This window comes from Hipposideros armiger, unplaced genomic scaffold (assembly GCF_001890085.2).
Source record: "Hipposideros armiger isolate ML-2016 unplaced genomic scaffold, ASM189008v1 scaffold_380, whole genome shotgun sequence".
Lineage (NCBI taxonomy): Eukaryota > Metazoa > Chordata > Mammalia > Chiroptera > Hipposideridae > Hipposideros > Hipposideros armiger.
In genome coordinates this window covers 1,701,466-1,719,115 of record NW_017731730.1, presented here as the reverse complement: position 1 = coordinate 1,719,115, position 17,650 = coordinate 1,701,466, and the positions used below count along the sequence as shown (strand labels likewise).

Below are 17,650 nucleotides of genomic sequence, written 5' to 3'. Positions count from 1 at the left end.
AGCTCAGGCCCTCCTCTTCCCTGGATTCTCTCACAACACCCCCTACCTTTCCTCCAAGTGCTTACCAAAAGGATAATAATTTGTTAAATTATCTGTGCTGCCATCATCCAGAAAGGATTGTAAGATTCAAGGGGGTGAAGACCTGTCCACCCCAGTCCTCCCATAGTACCTGGCCTCCTACCGTAGGCACCCAATAAATATTTTTAAGGGAATGAATTTGTTTAGTGGACCCACCACGGTGTCATCAATGGTCATGAATCTCACTCGTGTTAGGGAAGCACCATTTTATCTTAGGTTTGTCTCTAAGGAACATTTATTATTTTAGGTTCAGGTTTGCTGATGTTTCCTGGAGGTCTCTGCCAGCCTGTTTCTCAGTATCTCTCTAACGGATCCAGGTTTGGAAGGAGATAGAAAATCAAACAGAATGAGCCTGCAGTCATTTAGCGGGGAGACATGTTGCAAAGAAGATGGTAAATCAGTCAAGGACAAGTCAGAAAACACCATGCAAAGGTCCATGGAGGATTTACCAGAGCTTACTGCAGCTTCCGGCCTACCATGGATGTGGCAGGGTGATGAAGAAAGTGGGCTGTGATTTATCTCCTTGCTTTCAATCATTAAGGAGTGAACATTATCTTTTGCTCTCCTAAGAGAGTAACCAGTTAGCTCGGATATTAAAATCTGGATTTTTATCTTCCTATGGGGTCAGTTAGTAAGTGTTTGTGTGTCTAAAAAAAAACAAAAAACAAAAAAACCCCTGCAAATTGGAGTCTGTCTACTGCCATGAAAACAATCCCTAAAAACAGGCATTTGCTATTAAGTTATTGAGGCGATTAACTAGACGGGGAGGAGATGCAATGCAGGCTTTGTGCGTATCTGGTTGGGGAGGAGGATCTAGAAGGAAGATAGTTGCTCCCCCAGGACTGGGAGCAGAAGTGGGGTGCATGGGTCCAGGAGTCATGCATGAGGGTCGGAGGTAGCAGCACTCCAGGTGAGTTTTTCACTAGTCATTGCGAGGACTGAGCTGTAATCCCTGTAGTGTGACAATCTCTTGGGATGGCACCTCGTAATCTTCCAGGTAGTTCTTAAGCACATTCAAGTTTGAGAAGCACTGGTCTATATAGTCTTATCCCATTGGGGGTGTTAAAAAATTGTATGTGCTTGTATGTGTATACACACATATATATATATTAAAAATCACATTACACACGAACAGATGCAAAAAGGCCAGAATAATGTGTACTCTGTCCAAAGAAATGTCTGAAGGATTAAGATGGCAGAGTATAATTTGTTTCACTTTATAGGTTGTCTGTCTTGACTTTATCTTCAAAGATATTTCCAAAAGGAAATATAAGGTGCAGTGTGACCAGGGCTCCACTTCTCAGGGACTCTCAGCTCTGCCCTCTGTCATCTTGTCTGGCTCGCCTCTGGTTCACATAATGACTGCAGGAGCTCTGAATACCACATCTAGACATGACAGTGCAAGAGTGAAACACGTTTTGAATATAATGTACTCCATTTGAGGTCTGTCTGGTGCTTCCTCATTATTAGATTCAGGATATTCATCCCTCGCTAGAGTACTCTTGAGTGACGTGCCTTTCTCAGGTCATCACATATGGAGGACACACGTTCCATCTGCCCCTCACCGATGGCGTTAGTTTTGGTCATCCAGTCAAGGTGTTGTACAGTTTCTAGGTAGTTACTGCACTTTCTCTTGAAACTAATCAGCTTTCCAAGGATAGACATTTGAAGACTATACAAATATTCTGAACCTTATTAAATTTCCCCCTTATTAAATTGAGCATCCATTGGTGAGTCTTACCTGAACCGATCTTTATAATGGTTGCAAAATGATTTTCCAATGCCAACACTCCCAGTACATGTACCAGTGAGCACCTGGCATTCTACTTGCATCAATTTACTTTTGATGGGTTGTTGAGCTAGGAATGCAGTTTTAGGTTGAAAATAATTTTCTTCAGCATTCTGAAGAAATCGCTCCACTATCTGGGAGCATCCCATGTTGCCAAAGAGAAGTCTGATGTCATACTGAGTCCAGTTCCTTGATGTATGACCTGTTCCCCATCCGTACCCATCCCCAGAAGCTCTTAGAATCTTTTTTTTTTTAAGATTAAGTGAATTTATTTATTATTATTATTTTTTAGGTGAGCCATCCTGCCACCTGTTGGCAGCTCAGCGGCTGCTCAGCTCAGGCCGGGAATTGAACTGACTCATGAGTGAGCTCTTAACCAACTGAGCCACTCGGCCAGCCCTCTTAGAATCTTTTTATCTTTGATTTTCGGACACTGTATAATGATGTGCCTGGAATTACAATATTTTGTGTTCTTTTTTTTCTGGTGGCCTAACTCCCCCAGTTGTCCATCTTCCTACTCCAATTCGAACTGGTTGTTGCCTGGGACCGCTACACAAATGTATTCTCATCCCTTTACTATTCTGCGAATATTGGATCCTCCATTCCCTGAACTCAAAATCTCTTTTTTGGATTACTCCCTCATTTTGCTGAACCACACATCCTCTAGTAATTTCTCTCAAGCATTATGTTAAGAGAAAAAAAAGGCAAATTTCTGAATTATGAGAGACTAATAACTCATGGAAACTAATATAGGATGACGGTCCATGGTTGCACATGGCATAACTGTCTCCAGTTATTTATGGGTTACTGCTGGAAAAACAACGAAAGAGCGAAATAGGGAGGGGAATAAGAGACCCCTACTTTATCAGAAATATTCCATTTCTTTTATTTTCAAAGTATCTGCAGAACTAAACTTGAAAAACAATAAATCATGACTGTATCCATCAATAAATGATTATATCAATCATGTATGTACCAGGTTCATCAAAGTATTTAAAAGAAGTTCAAAATGGAAATATCCTAAATGTTCGGTAAGAGCCTGGTTACGTAAGGAATATAAATCCATGCAACATAATACTATGCAGCTATAAAAATATTATACATTACTTGTTGACTAGGACATGTGCATGATAATCTGCTAGCCAAAAAAAGGAGTCTATGATAGACTATGCATATTACATGCATGCATATGTGTGTGTAATTGTATGTTTGTGCGTACACCAAAATATTAAAAGTGGTGAAATTCATGGCCTAGGTACTGATCTAGGTAACATTTTGCTCTAAGCATGTATTTCTTTTATAACTAGAAAACCCTTCTTTTTTAAATTTAAATTTAATTTAAAAGTCACTATGTTCAAGAGGTTAAAAGTGGACAATGTATTCAAATGATGTAGGAACCTCAATTGTTCATAAAACAGTTAGGCATCTTATTTATTAAAAAATGAGAGAAGCACAAGAAAACTGCCCTGTTACCAGCAGACGATGGCTGTAAAGAGAACCTCCAGTCTCAGGAACAAACACAATTTGGCTTCCGATTCTGCTGCCTTCACATTTGAGACTCATTATTTACACTTTTACAATCCAATGGACATAACTCATCCATAATTAACCAATTTGCTAGTAGGCACTGAAGAACAAATTACAACTAAACTGCTAAGATTGCATGCAAAACAACAGCAAGAAAAAAAAAGCTACTCCATGTAAGTAATTACATTATACACTGAAAACTCCTGCTATATTTGAGACTGTTTTTCTTAGAAAGTTAACATCAGAGCTGAAAGTGGGCATCAAAAGACCACCGTGACCTTGAGCAAGGTCATCTACCATCTCTGGAGTGTCTTTCTACACAAACTTTAGACAGAAAATCTCACTCCCCATGCATTGTGCTTAAATGTGGAATGTTAAACAGTACCAGGAAAGTACCTATTTTTAGCATTACTAAAATTGACAGGTGCTCTTGTGGAGACAGCAAAGTGGTGTAAATTGAAACTTTTGGGGCAATTAAAATTTCCTGTAACACCACAAATCCATTGTAACTAGTAAGTAGATCCACAGAAATGAAATTATAACATTGATTATTGGTTCATTTAGGAGATATAAGCCAGCCTTAAAACTGGGCTTCATGTAATAAAATTTCCAAAATGTTTTCTTTAAGCAATATATTCAATCATCTGGCTTTTAAAACGATAGGATTTTTAGATTAAAGCAAATTCCGTGAAAGAAATAACGTATTAGTTCTGATCTGCTTATAAGGATGTTAAGAGACCACATTTTACAAAGTACTTTGAGAATCATTAATTCAAGGTATTTTAGAAACCAAGTATCTGGCTACTATTGCTTGTTTTCAGACAAGAAATAGGTGACCAAGGTAGGTGGTGTTGGACAATTGGTGGGGAGCATTTGGGCCTGGGTTCCTGGCATTTGGGACAGGATGAAAATGGTAGGAAGAGGACAGTAAAGGAGGTAGTGGAGGGGCAGAAATCCCTTTCATATTTTCTCAGCATATACTACTGATGCTTGATCTCTAATGCATTTCTCTATCATTTTGCATTTTGTACGTGTACTTTTGCACAAAATATGTATATTCCTAAACAGTATAGATTTCTTAATTTATACAAATCATATTCTGGTGTATCTATTTTTTTTTCTTTAAATTTAACTTGGGGTTTTTGGGTTTTGCTTTGTTTGGTTCTGTTGATGATGATCATGATATTTAGTGTCTGGTAGCACAAAACCCCCGCCTCTTTCTTCAAAATTGTCATAGCCATTCTTTGTTCTTTGCTCATCCATGTAAATTTTATAATCAGCTCGTCAGGACACACACACACACACACACACACACACACACACACATACCCCTTGGAAAATTTTATTGGAATTGCTTTTAATTTATAAATTCATTGGCAGAAACTAATCTTGATATTGACCTCCCCTACCCACGAAGGCCAGAGGGCAAGGGAGAGGACTCAGCATTCAGTGTGGTGCCCCTACCTCCTCCAAAATTCCTGTCTTACTGCTCTAGAGACAGAGGGGTGGGAGGTGCCCTGAGGCTCTGAGTGTTTCTCAAAGACTTTTTAGCCAATGCTCCTGTTCTTAGCCCACTACCCGACTCCTCAGTTCCCAAGCCTTTTTGAGAATTCTGCCATATAGGATGGTTGCTCGGCTTCCCCGTGTGGCTTAGGATTCACCTTTCTCAGGTCGGCTAAGAGTTACAACTCTCACTTGCTTCTGAACTTCCAAAATGTTATCATCTTTATTGTCTTTGTGAGTTTCTGCCTTTCATTTTTAATCTCTTTACTGTTTTAGTGGGGTTTCAGGAGGGTGTGAATGCTAACATATTTGAACACCATCTTTACCCAAAACTCTTGTTGTATAACTTATTTCTGCTCAGTTTATTTTGGATGTTTTTTTTTACCTGTTTGCTTGTTTATTTTTTTCTTACTTTTTTTTGTTTCTCACCACCAAACAACACCCCAGCTTTCTGAATCTCAAACCTTCTAACTTGTTTTCTAAAGAATGCATCCAAGACTGTATATACTGCTCTGAGCATCACCTTTGGCCACATCGCATGGACTCTTGCTATGTCCTGTCCTGTTTTTACTGTTCTAAATCATCTGTAACATCCATTTTGAGCTCTTGAACCCGAGCTATTTTCAAGTGTATTAACTTTATATGAGAAAAAAAATGTCCTCATTACTTCAGCCAACAAGCAAATAAATTGCAAAAGGCAGCCAATGTGAAACCCACAAACCTGCTGGCAGTGGAGACCTCAGAGCTCTTCAGAGGCCACACCACATCTCTCTGCCCGTGTCTTTCCCGACAGGCCAATGTCCATTTTTCTCTCTTCTGCACTGACACCACCCTAACTACTTTTAGACGTCTGTCTCCTGGAGATCCGCTGTGAAATGAGGCAGTCCCACTCGAACCCTTTATCAATGGATGCCTCCCAACAGCCCACACGCATTTCCTGCTCACAGCGTCTCTCTCGAAGCACCGTCCACGTTGAAGGTCTAAGCATCCCCACAGGCATCCAAAATCAGAGTTTCTGAGAGTTAGGTCAGAAAACTACTCTTTTTACACCAGGTTATTCACATGGTAAAGTTTAAGAACCACTCATTTAAAGGTTTTTCTGTTAAATGCCATGGACAAACAGCTAGGGGAAATAAAAATGGACGGCCCTTCTCATCCATGTTTGAGGATTTACTTTACACTAATGCTAATAATGAACTTAAGTTCTTTTTCCAAGAATTCCTCCACAGTCCTTTGCATAGCTGTCCAAGGTCCTTGTCAGGGTCAAAAGCAAGCACAACCCAAGATTCCACTTCACTAGCCTATCACATAAGCTTAACCATTAACCCATTTCACAGCCCCCTTTATTCCTTAACAATTGTAGAGACTTATTCAGATTCCCCCCAAGTTGGCTTTACACCAGTGCTCCTATTTCTTTAGTAATTTGCCCAATTCACTGTTACAATTCCTGCTATCTAGAGACAATGTAGAAGCCAGTGCTTGCAAACCGAAAACCGGAATACCCACCAAGAAAAATTTACACAACAGACAGGACAAAGACAAATGCCTTGGTGTATATTTACTCAGGAAACCAAAGTTAAAAAAAAATCTAAACATCAAGAGCAAAACTAAAGAAAAAAACCGTGATTCGAGACATGATTGGCATCGACCATGTGAATGACTGCGATCACTGCACACGCGCTCCTTTCCACTGGTTGTTTTGCGAGATCTTTCGCATAGATGCACGAGAGCCTCGCTGTCGGCGCCCAGGCCAATGCCACTTCATCTGCATTAATAATCGCCTTCGTCCCCTAAACTGTCTGCTTCATTTCTAAAGTTCGTCATTGGAGGTTTATTCTAATTTTCTAGAGGATGCCTCCTCCGTTTCTCGCGGCTGTTTCTCTCTAATCACAGCGGCCAAAGGGATGGCCTCTGTCCCCGACTTCTCTAACCCACCCAAGTGCCCTGCCAGGACTTCGAACACCAGCACATACAATGCAGATACAGCCATTACTGTTCAAGCCTGAAAGGGGCCAGTGCAGAGGTCAAGTATTTCCATGTTCTAGCCAGAAGAAAAGAGAATAAATCACATAAGAACAGTATTTAAATAGATATAGATCACAATGGAGTTTATGCTGAAACAGTTGTAACACATGTAAGGTGGGGAAAAATACAAACAAAACTCAAATTAGGTTGGGGATTTGCTGGGTGTAAGAGCCACAGGCGTAGCAAAATAAAACTCATGAAGGGTGAGAAGGGGTCAGGATAATTGGGGAAGACTTCACAGTGGGAGGAAGGCCCTGGAGGACTCTTACTATCTGCACAGGTGACGAAGGTATTCCAGACATGGGCAGCAGCATGAGCAGAGGCCCAGAGGCGGGGATGAACACGGCACGCGGAAAGGTCGGTGAGGGCACGGCCACAGCCGGAGCCGAGCATGGAGTCTGGAGAGGACCCGGAGAAAAGGCTGACGAGGGGCTCTGGGGACCCTTCAGGGTCGGCCCAAGAACCTTTGCGGGCTTCTTCTCCACGGGGTGCAGCTTCTGATGCTGAACGAAACTGCCGTACCACTTGAAGGCTTTCCCACACACCTTACACTCATAAGGCTTCTCTCCGGTGTGAACTCGCTGATGCTGGATGGAGGCTATCTTCTGCGTGAACGCCTTGCCACACTCTTTACACTGGTAGGGTTTCTCCCCAGTATGAATTCTCTGGTGGACGATAAAAAGTGACCTGCAACCAAAGGCTTTCCAACATTCCTTGCATTTGTAGAGTTTCTCCCCCGTGTGCAGCCTCTGATGCTGGAGATAGGCTGCACTCCGACGGAAGGCTTTCCCACACTCCTTGCATTCGTAGGGTTTCTCTCCGGTGTGGATCCGCTGGTGCTGAGTCAGGGCTGTGTTGGAACTCAAACCTTTGCCACACTCCTTGCACTCGTAAGGCCCTTCTCCAATGTGGTTCTTCTCGTGCACAATACAGTCATAGCTGGACTTGAAGGCTTTGCCACATTCCTTACATTTGAAGGGCTTCTCCCCAGTGTGACTCATCTGGTGCCGAATCAGCTTGGAGTTGTATCTGAAGATTTTCCCACATTCTTTGCATTCGTAGAACTTCATTCCCCCTCGAAGTATCAGATTCGGGTTCAGGCTGAAAGTATGCCACGTTGCCTTGCTTCTAAAATCAACGTGCTGAGAAATGTTTCTGAGTCCGCCTGTTGGCACTCTGGGCAGCTCTGTTTCTTCAGAGGCTTCCTGCTTTACAGCTGGCTCTTCATTCTTGATCCAGGACTCACCACCTGACCAAAGAAACCACGAGCGCCCCGAGTTACTGAGCTGGATGGAAAAGAGGACCCAGTGGTCCTAATTTTCTCTCGTACGATATGATGTTTTAAATATACCCATAAAATGGCTATAAGCATCCATATCGGAGGATGAGAAAAAGAAAAACAGTAACAGCGAACTGGAAAAGTAACGACACTGGAAACTAACTAAGTGCCTCCCATTAGGAGGGCTGGGGGGGGAGGGGGAAGGCAGGTAAAATGGGCACAATGAGGACTTCAAGAATGGAAAGAAGGCAGGAGGGAGGGAAAAGAGAATAAAGAATGCGAGAGATAAGAGAGATCAGCAGAAATGAAAAAATATTTGAGAGAGAGAGAGAGGCAGAGAGACCCGGATGAGGAACAGGACACAAGTGAGCCTGCTCAGACATCAGAGGTGGAGCGGGTTGGAAACACAGCCAAAAGCAAACAATGGATCCCAGTGCCCCACCTGTAAGCCCGGAAACCATCCCAAATTCCAGATTCTAAACAGTGGCCTAATGATTCCATTTTTAAATACTCCACATAATATTGTGGGATAAAAGATTCTTTCTTTCAGAAAGTCAGTAGGAACAGAAGTTGAATTGGAGCGCTCTAGGTCATGGTGGTACTACTGCTTAAGGAACCACTATTTACAAAATCACATTATGTGTGAGAAGCGAGGCCTGGTTCTTTTTCTCAAAAGGAAAGAAAACCCAAGTAATCAAAAGTCCCCAGGACTTGTAGGTAGTCTCAGGGCAATTTCAGGCTGTGTGCATGTGTTAGGTATGTGTGGGGGGTGGAGGATATTCCTTGCCCTATCCTGTGTACTATCCTGTGTAGCCCCATATAAAACAAATACAATGTAAACATAAAGATTATGGCATATGGAACTTTAAAATACACACACACACACACACACACACACACACACACACACACAAAGGCAACTTAAAGGTATTTTTTTCATTGCCGAAAGCCTAAAAATAAAATGTATAGCTGTGGCACAAATAATTAAGTCTGACCCAAAGAATCAAATTTTGCCTAAAATATGGCTGAAATACTACTGCTCTGCCATGAAAATTGGCATTAAGTTAACCATTTCCACTGGTAAGTGAGACCTAGTTTCGGAGTTCCTGGGTCACAGCTTTCTGGGAGAGGATGGCCATGTGTGTGTGTGCAGACAGTGTGGCCAAGCAGGGCTGGGGACTGGTCTTTCTGGGCTCGGGGCTGGAACTTGATAGAGGTCAGGGAATGCACCAAGTGCGGCCTCATGGACGACCGGGAGCTTTGTTCTCCGCTGCAGAAGAAACAGTTCCAGTAAACCGGGAGGGCAAAACCAGAAACAGCTCTAGTCTCTTACTCACCTGGACAGACGCCTCTCAAAACCTCTGCTTCCCAGGGATCTGGGCCCCAAGGTGCGTCCCCTTTCTCCAGCTGGGAGATCAAAACAGGTTTGGGGAGTGGAAATGCTACTCCAGCAAGAAAAAAAGAGACAGACAAGTTGAGGGAGACATCCAGAGGCCTTCCTGCGATCTCTCTCAGCCCACCCCATAACGGGCTAGTTGGGGAGGGCAGAGAAATGGAGACCCCAGGAGACCAAGTGAGCCAGCCAGGGGTTCTGAGGAAGGGCTCCAAACGGCTCCAACGGATGGACAGAGACAGCCATTCTCCCCAGGAAGGAACTGCAGCCTTGGCCTGACTCAGAAGAAGGGGAATCCTCTAGGGAGGGGTGCACATGCTGACATCCTGGGAGCCTCCTCCACAAGGGGAGGGCCCACAACCCTAGAAAAACGGAAGGAACACATGGAGGGGCAAGGCTCACCTAAGGCACCCAAAGTCCTCCCCCTCAGGGCCCAGGGCCCTGCTCTTCTCTGGGATGTCAGGAAGTCCAGTTTCAAAACCAAAGGGCGCCAGGGATTTCCCCACCGGGAATCTCCAGGGCCTGGTCACTGCAGAACGCCCCCTGGGGTCATCAAACCTAAGGACTACCAGAATCCCCCAATATCTGAGAAGACATCCAGCTATCACAAAGGGCCACTGACAGACACCTTACCCAGGGAGGCCACATTTGCATAATTCTCCAGCATCACCTCCCTGTACAGGGCCCTCTGCACAGGGTCCAGGCCGGCCCACTGATTCTCGGTGAAGTACACAGCCACGTCCTCAAAGGTCACTGACTCCTGAAACAACAGGTTCCTGCTCAAGTGCTAAGTGAGGAGCAGAAGGGGGCAGTCTGAGCTCCAGGTGGACCTGCCAGAAGAGATGGACCTGCCAGGGTCCCCAACTCTGAGCCCTGTGGAAGGTCGGATTTATCAAGAACAACACCCAGCACCCCAGCCAGGGGCCAGCCCTCAGCTAGTGTTTCCACCTCCAAATGCAGACCGACCCCCAACACGCTCCCATCTGCTCAGCTCTGGGGCCCCAACTGTCATGCCAAACGCACAGCCTGGCATCTGGGGCTCCCTGCCTGGTAAATGCATCACGATCTGTCCCTCTGGCACCTCCGACCCTCATGTGCTCCATAACCTGGTCGCCTGATTTTCTGTACACTAACCACTGAAGGCAGTGCCACTCGCCTGGCTCCCCTCATCTGAAGTGCACGCGCACGGCCCTCTTTGTTCCCTGCACCTCGCGTCTCCTTCCCCACCTTCCACTGTGAACGGAGGAGCCACGCCTCAAAAACTTTCCCAGCGTTTTGCAAATTTCTTGTTATACCTTCTTACTTTATCAGAAAGCTAGCTCTGCTGAAGGAAGCCTGCAGCCTGCCTCTTTCGGCCTCCTCTCTGAACCCTCTATCTTCAAAGAAGGTCGGCAGTGTCCTGTCTCTGGGCACAGATCCATCCCACCTGCCAAGGTGTGCCCCTCTCGGCCTCCCGCCGGGACCGTCTCCATCTTTCCCAAGAGGGAAGGGAGCTAAGACTTGTTATCGTCTCTCTCCCCGACCAGAATGTAGTCCACAAGACAAGGATCCTGTTTTGTTCATAACTGGTTTACTAGCACACAGGACAGTGCCTGGTATAGTCGATCTTAATATAAAGTTGCTGAAATAGTTAATTTCAAAGCAGTTTGGCCACAAATGAAACGTTTTTAAATTAGGAAGATGATTAGAAAACAACAACAAACACACCACCCCAACCGTAAAATGCCAAAGCTTATCCATTAAAATTGATGGCTGGTAATTTACCATGTGAAAGGCTTCCTATGCAAGACTGGAAAAGGAGCATAAATATAGGAAAGGAATAAACATAAATACCTTTGCTTTGTAGATGAAATAACTATAGTCGCCCCAAGTATCCAAGGGGGATTGGTTCTAGGACCCCCCGCAGATACCAATATCCGTGGATGTTCAAGTCCCTTTTATAAAATGGCATAGTATTCCCGCAAAATCTACACAATTCCTCCTGTATATTTTAAATCACCTCTAGATTACTTATAATACATAATACAATGTAAATGCTATGTAAATAGTTGTTATACTATGTTGTTTAGAGAAGAAAGACAAGGGGAAAAAAAGTATATGTTTGGTACAGACACCACCATTGTTGACCTAACTACAGAATACACGTCAGCTACAATGTAACTTTTTTTCAAATATTTTTGAACCACAGTCGGTTGAATATGTGGATGTGGAACCAGCAAATACAGAGGGCTGACTGTATCTGCCTAAAAATATCCAAGCATCAAGAGAATAAACAGAAAACATCTAAAACTGACAAAATAATTTGTTAGCTATAGAATAAGTAAACCAAAATCATTAGCTTTCCTAAATACCACCGTAAACAATTAGAAGATAAAATGGGAGAAAAATAAGATGTCATTCATATAAAAATGCCTAAGAATAGACCTAAAAAAGATGTGCAAGACCAAGATGAAGAAAATTGAACGCTTCTTGAAATAAACAAAAGAAGTACTGAATAAATTGGAACATACAGTGTTTCTGAATGGGGAAAATCAAATTTATAAAGTCAGTTATTTCCAATTTTGTCTATGAATTCAATAAAATCCATTCCCCCACCAAAAAAACCAGTGAGATTTATGCAGTCGTATGGGATTATTTAAAGTCATCTGAGAAAGTAAGTGTGAAAGACTAGCCAAGAATGTTTTGAAGAAAAAAATTTTTGGAACAAGAAGATGAGGGGGAATTAAACCTAACCTTAAAAGGGCAATATTTTGAGAAAATGAGAAGACAAGCCACAGACAGGGAGAAAATATAAAAAAGACAGGTCTGATAAAGGACTGTCACTGAAAGTAAACAAAGAGCTCTTAAAACTCAACAATAAGAAAGCGATCGACCCCATTAAAAAATGGGCAAAATACCTGAACAGATACCTCATCAAAGAAGACATACAGATGGCAAATAGGTATATGAGAAGATGGTCTATATCATGTCACCAGGAATATGTAAATGAAAACAATAAGACACCACTACACACCTTCTAAAATGGCCAAAATCCACAACGCTGACAACACCAAATGCAGGTGAGGATGTGGAGCAACAGGAACTCTCATTCATTGCTGGCGGAAATGCAAAATGGTACAGCCACTTTGGAAGAGAGTTTGGCGGTTTCTTACAAAACTAAATATACTATTACCATATGATCCAGTAATCACTCTCCTTGTATCTTCCCAAATGAGCTAAAAATTTAAGTCCCCACACAAAAACTGGTTCACAGATATTTATATCAGCTTTATTCATAATTGATGAATTATATGGTGCCATGATGTGGTCCATCCAGACAATGCAATATTATTCAGCACTAAAAAGACATAAGCTATCAAGCCATGAAAAGTCAAAGACAAACCTTAAATGAATATGGCTAAGTGAAAGAAACCAGCCTGAAAAGGCTATATACTCGATGATTCCAACTACATGACCTTCTGGAAAAGGCAAAACTATGTAGACAGTTAAAAAGATCACTGCCAGGGAGCGTGGGATGAATAGGCAGAGCACAGTATTTCAGGGCTGTGAAACAATTCTGTATGATACTATAATGGCAGGTACACATCATTATACACTTGTAACCCACAGAATGTAGAACACCAAGAGTGAACCCTAATGCAAACTATGAACTGTGGGTAATTATGAGGTGTCAATGTAGGTTCATCAGTTGTAACTAATGTGCCACTCTAATAGGGAGTGTTGATAATAGGGGAGGCTGTGCATGTGTGGGGGCAGGAAGCACATGGGAACCCTGTTTATCTGCTCAATTTTGCTATGAACCTGAAACTTCTCTAAAAAATAAAGTCTACTTAAAAAAAAGGCAATACTTAATCTCTTACTGGTCTGCAATGTGCAACTAATTGACCCACACTCATCCACAACCAACTCATTGCTAAGGGCTGGGAAACTTTTTTAATACATAGGTCCAACCATGTCACCATCCCTGCTTAAAATCCTTCCGTCCTTCCCAGTGAGCCCAGAATCGAAGCCAAAGTCTTCACAGTGATCGACAAGACATGTGCCCACTTCTCCCGCCTCACACTGACCCACGTGCGCTGGCCTCTCCCGTTTCTGGAGCACACCCAGCTTGTCCCCGCCCCAGGGCCTTTGCATTTGCCATCCTTTTCTCTGGAACACTCTCTTCAGTAGTTTCCAAGACTGTTCCTGCCTCATCCTCAAGGTCTCAACCTCATGCTACAACCTCCATGAGGGTTTCCCTGACCATGGCCTTCACAGGCAGCTTCTTCAGGGCTTCTCACATTTGAAAAGGCGCATAACCATCCCCTGGAGAGCTTGTTACAACAGATTCCTAAACCCACGTATCCTCCTCCCCAGTCTGATTCTGAGTCTAGTGTGGGGCCCAAGAATGTGCATTTCAAAGGCGCTTCCAGGTGATATGGCCTCTGGCTGTGGACCATGCTCTTGAGAAGCACTGAGCTTTAGCGGCATAGAATTACGGTATTAACTTACAGACGGTCTGTATTAACTTACAGACGGTCTATTTTGCTCAAAGCACCCTGCATGAGAAAAGGGAACTTGTGGGCATTATTCAGTACTATGCACCTGGCATTTAGAAAGTGCATACGGAAAGAACCCCGTTGGTCTCTCTGGGATACATCTACAATTTGTGGGACAACCTCTTCAGTGAAGAATTTCTCTGATCTCAGCAGGTGCCTGTTCTTTATAAAACATGATCTGGATTTCCACATTCTGGGAGAAATTCTTGGCTTGGGTCCCCATTTTTCCACTTAAACCTACACATCCAAATTCATCCCTCTCTATACACAAAACTCTCATTTCCTCCACCACACATTTACAAGCCAGAGCCCTGGGATAGCCTCAAAGAGGACACCAGAGCCCGGCCAAGTTAGGCCTTCTTGATTCTTTCCTGATTACCTTATAGCTTGCGTGATTTTAGAAGACTGAAAGGAAGCTCAGCTCACCTGAGGCCAAGTTGTTTGGAGCATGGCTGCTGTCCCCTGGCTTCATGCACTGTCTTCTGAATTTGGAAAAGCAAGGACCTTAGAAGCTAAGAGAAGAAGAGCCATGAGTGCCATGGTCCCTGTCCTGCATCGCCCACTTCACACGTGGCAGACTGAGGGACCCACGTTGCCCAGAGCCTTCCCAGTCTTCCCATTTTCAGCACTGGTAGGAGGCTCTATCAGGCCCCCTTCTGGCTGATGGCCCCCAAACTCCTCGTGAATTGCCCTGCCTAGTCCTCGGGACAATCCCCCATCTGCCTGCTCAGTTCAAGAGCGTTCCTAAGCCCATTCACACGGCGGGCACTGAGGGATTCAAGACGAACCCTGTCCCTACAGTGTTGGGTCTGAACAAACCTAAAAAAGAGCTTGTAGGGACCATGACATTGGCCCCAAAAAAAGTGCCTATGGAGAACTGGGGCAGGGATGGCTGGATGAGGGTTAAGGGTAAAAAACTCAGTGTGCCAGTGAGTGATGCTGACCGAGACCCCGCCAGGAACTCCACCCAGGGAGACCCCAAACAGAAACGTCAGTACCGGGCGCAGGAAGCTGTTGGGCCAAATTCTTTTAAGATAGAAAAGAGGATCACGCCTCGGTAGGCAGGGGGCTGTCTGGACTAAGGCTCTCGCAGGCCGTGCAGCCACCTCGGGCGGCTTCTGCAAGGCCCAGACGCCGGAGCTCCGGGTCACGGGGGAGGGAGCCAGCACTGAGACCGAGTTCAGGGGAAGGGATGCTGACGAGTCGCCTGCGAAAGCGAGGACGCCGGCACCGGGCGGACCTGCACGTAGATCTCGCTGGAACCCACGCTCTTCCTCTCCGAACACCCAGAAGCTGGTAGCTAAAAGCCGATGCGGAAGTGAGCGCGCGCGCCCAGCACCCCTCTAGGCCGCCAGGAGGCTGCCCATCTCGGTGGTCTCCGCGGCCTGGACCCACGTGACCGGGCCCGCCCTGCGGAAGGGGCGGGGTTGCGGGACTTCTGCCTGCGTCCTCACTGGCTAGTGGCTGGTGCCTCCGCCGGCTGAGACTGCTGAACCGACTCTGGGACTGCGGTGTCACAGCACTGATGCAGCCTCGCTCTACTCAGACCTTGGCCTCTGGGCCCAGGTGGGGCCCCAAGTTAACGGACTGTCTCATCAGCTGTCAGCCGCCTTTCCCCTGTGGGTCACCTGGGCTGTGCAGGTGTGGGGAGAAAGCTCCTGTTGTGTCATCTCTTAGATGCCCAAGCTAAGGATCCAGCTTCGGTCCCAAGCTGGGCAGCGCTTAAGAAAACCATGGTTTCCACCTGCCGTTTTACATCCCTCTCCTACCTAGGACCTAGACGTATATGGGACCTTTTGGGGCAGATCTATGTAACAACCAAAATAACGGCGACTACGTTTGTTAGGCACCCAGTATATACTGGAAATGCCCTATATTAAATAATTTTGTCCTGTATTGACTTTGGCAGGACGCCCTAAATGTCCTGTGTTTAGCTTTTTCCAATAACTTATAAAAATTCTGTAATTTACAGCTTTTTTTGTTCTTGTTGCCCAGTCACTGGAACTTAAATAACTTAAATTAAAAATACTATAGTTCCACAAATAAAGATCTGGATAATCTCTTACAGTCTCTACTGCAGGTTTGGCTGTCGGAAGAAAAGAAAAAAAGAGAAAACACTAGAAGTACTTGTTTTTCATATTCAAGAATGGAAAAGACTGTTCTTTGACCAAAGTCCCAGGTCACAAGTAACTGCAGTTAATTGACGTAACTTTGGGTGAATACACATGTTCTGAAAACCAGCCAATAAGTGACAGCCTCACTTTGGTAACTGCCAGTAACTATGCTTCTGAAAAGTTAGCAATTCCGTGGCATCCCCAAGTTTCTGAACAGGAGCCAATCAGTGACAAATGCCCTTGAAAGTTAGCTAATCAATGACAGTCCCACCCGCTAAACCCAGTTAAGCAAGTGCCTCACTACAGTGACCATGCTTCTGAAAATCACTGGGTCAACAGTAACCTTATTCCAGTGCCCACTTCTAGGCACTGTCACCAACATGGACAGACTTTGACGGCTCTGGTATGTTAACTGAACACAGTTCCAGAAATATGGCTCCTACTCACCAAGCACCAAGAGTTTTAATGGGCGATTGGCCTCCCACTGCTAGAAAATAGCATGACCCTGGATATCTGGATCTAGCAGAGTAGTTTGTTACTCCTTTCACAGGAATCAGACATAAGTTACTGGCCAACTATAGCATAAAGTCCTACCAAGAGTACATTAGGTATCTATGGCTGCATAACAAATCACCCCAAAACTTTTTGACTGAAAATACACATTTGTTATCTCTCCAAGTTTCTGTGAATCAGGAATTCAGGAGTGGCTTGGCTGGATGCTACTGGCTTGGGATGTCTTATGAGCTTTCCATCAGGCGTCACCTGGAGCTGCACTTATCTGAAAGCTTGCCTGAGGCTGGAAGAGCTCTCCCTCCAAGGTCGCTCACTCACATGGTTGGCAAGTTGGTACTGGTTATTAGTGAAACCTCAGTCCCTTCACACATGGGTATCTGCACGTGTCTGAGTGTCCTCACAACATGGCAACAGGCTTCCACCCAAGGTAAGTAACCCAAGAAGCCAAGGCTAGCTGCAGTGTTATGATTTAGCTTTGGAAGTCACGCACCTCATATACTCTTGTCAAAGGCCAGCCATGATTCAGTGCTGGATAAGATGCACAAGGGCATGAATGCCAGGATGAGAATCACCAGGGACCACTGTGGAGGCTGCCTAACATAGAGATTTTACCTACCACAGAAACAGTCCATTTCATAATACCCATGGCATTTTTATTGTAACATTTACGCAAAGTGATTGCTTTAGAAAAGCATTAGATTTCCAGAATCAATGGCATAACAACTTACATTTGCACAATGCCCTTTCTCTAATCAAATATCTACCATGAATCTATAGAGATGGGTGCACGTATATGGGGATATATATAGCAGAGGGTACCCCCAAAAACTGTATACACATTTTAAGAAAGGAAAAAAACTGTATTAAAATTACACTGATGGTGGGCCGGCC

The 17,650-nt window shown here is 44.4% G+C and overlaps 1 protein-coding gene across 6 annotated transcripts in view; it reads right to left on the bottom strand.

Annotated features, from left to right (window-relative positions):
- Nucleotides 1-3,270: 3,270 nt before the first annotated feature.
- ZNF621 (zinc finger protein 621) overlaps nt 3,271-17,650 on the bottom strand; it is a 25,365-nt gene continuing 10,985 nt past the window's right edge. The window contains exons 1-5 of one of the 6 annotated variants that reach the window (XM_019662758.1): nt 15,131-15,516; nt 14,559-14,644; nt 10,228-10,354; nt 9,539-9,643; nt 3,271-8,171 (exon numbers count right to left, since the gene is read on the bottom strand). In XM_019662758.1, coding sequence (XP_019518303.1) covers nt 7,117-8,171; nt 9,539-9,643; nt 10,228-10,354; nt 14,559-14,582 — 1,311 coding nt within the window. In that variant the 5' untranslated portion in view covers nt 14,583-14,644; nt 15,131-15,516 and the 3' untranslated portion in view covers nt 3,271-7,116. Of the gene's footprint in view, nt 8,172-9,538; nt 9,644-10,227; nt 10,355-14,558; nt 14,645-15,130; nt 15,519-17,650 lie in introns of those variants that run through there. The other 5 variants (XM_019662757.1, XM_019662761.1, XM_019662763.1 and 2 more) reach the window with 5 other exon arrangements.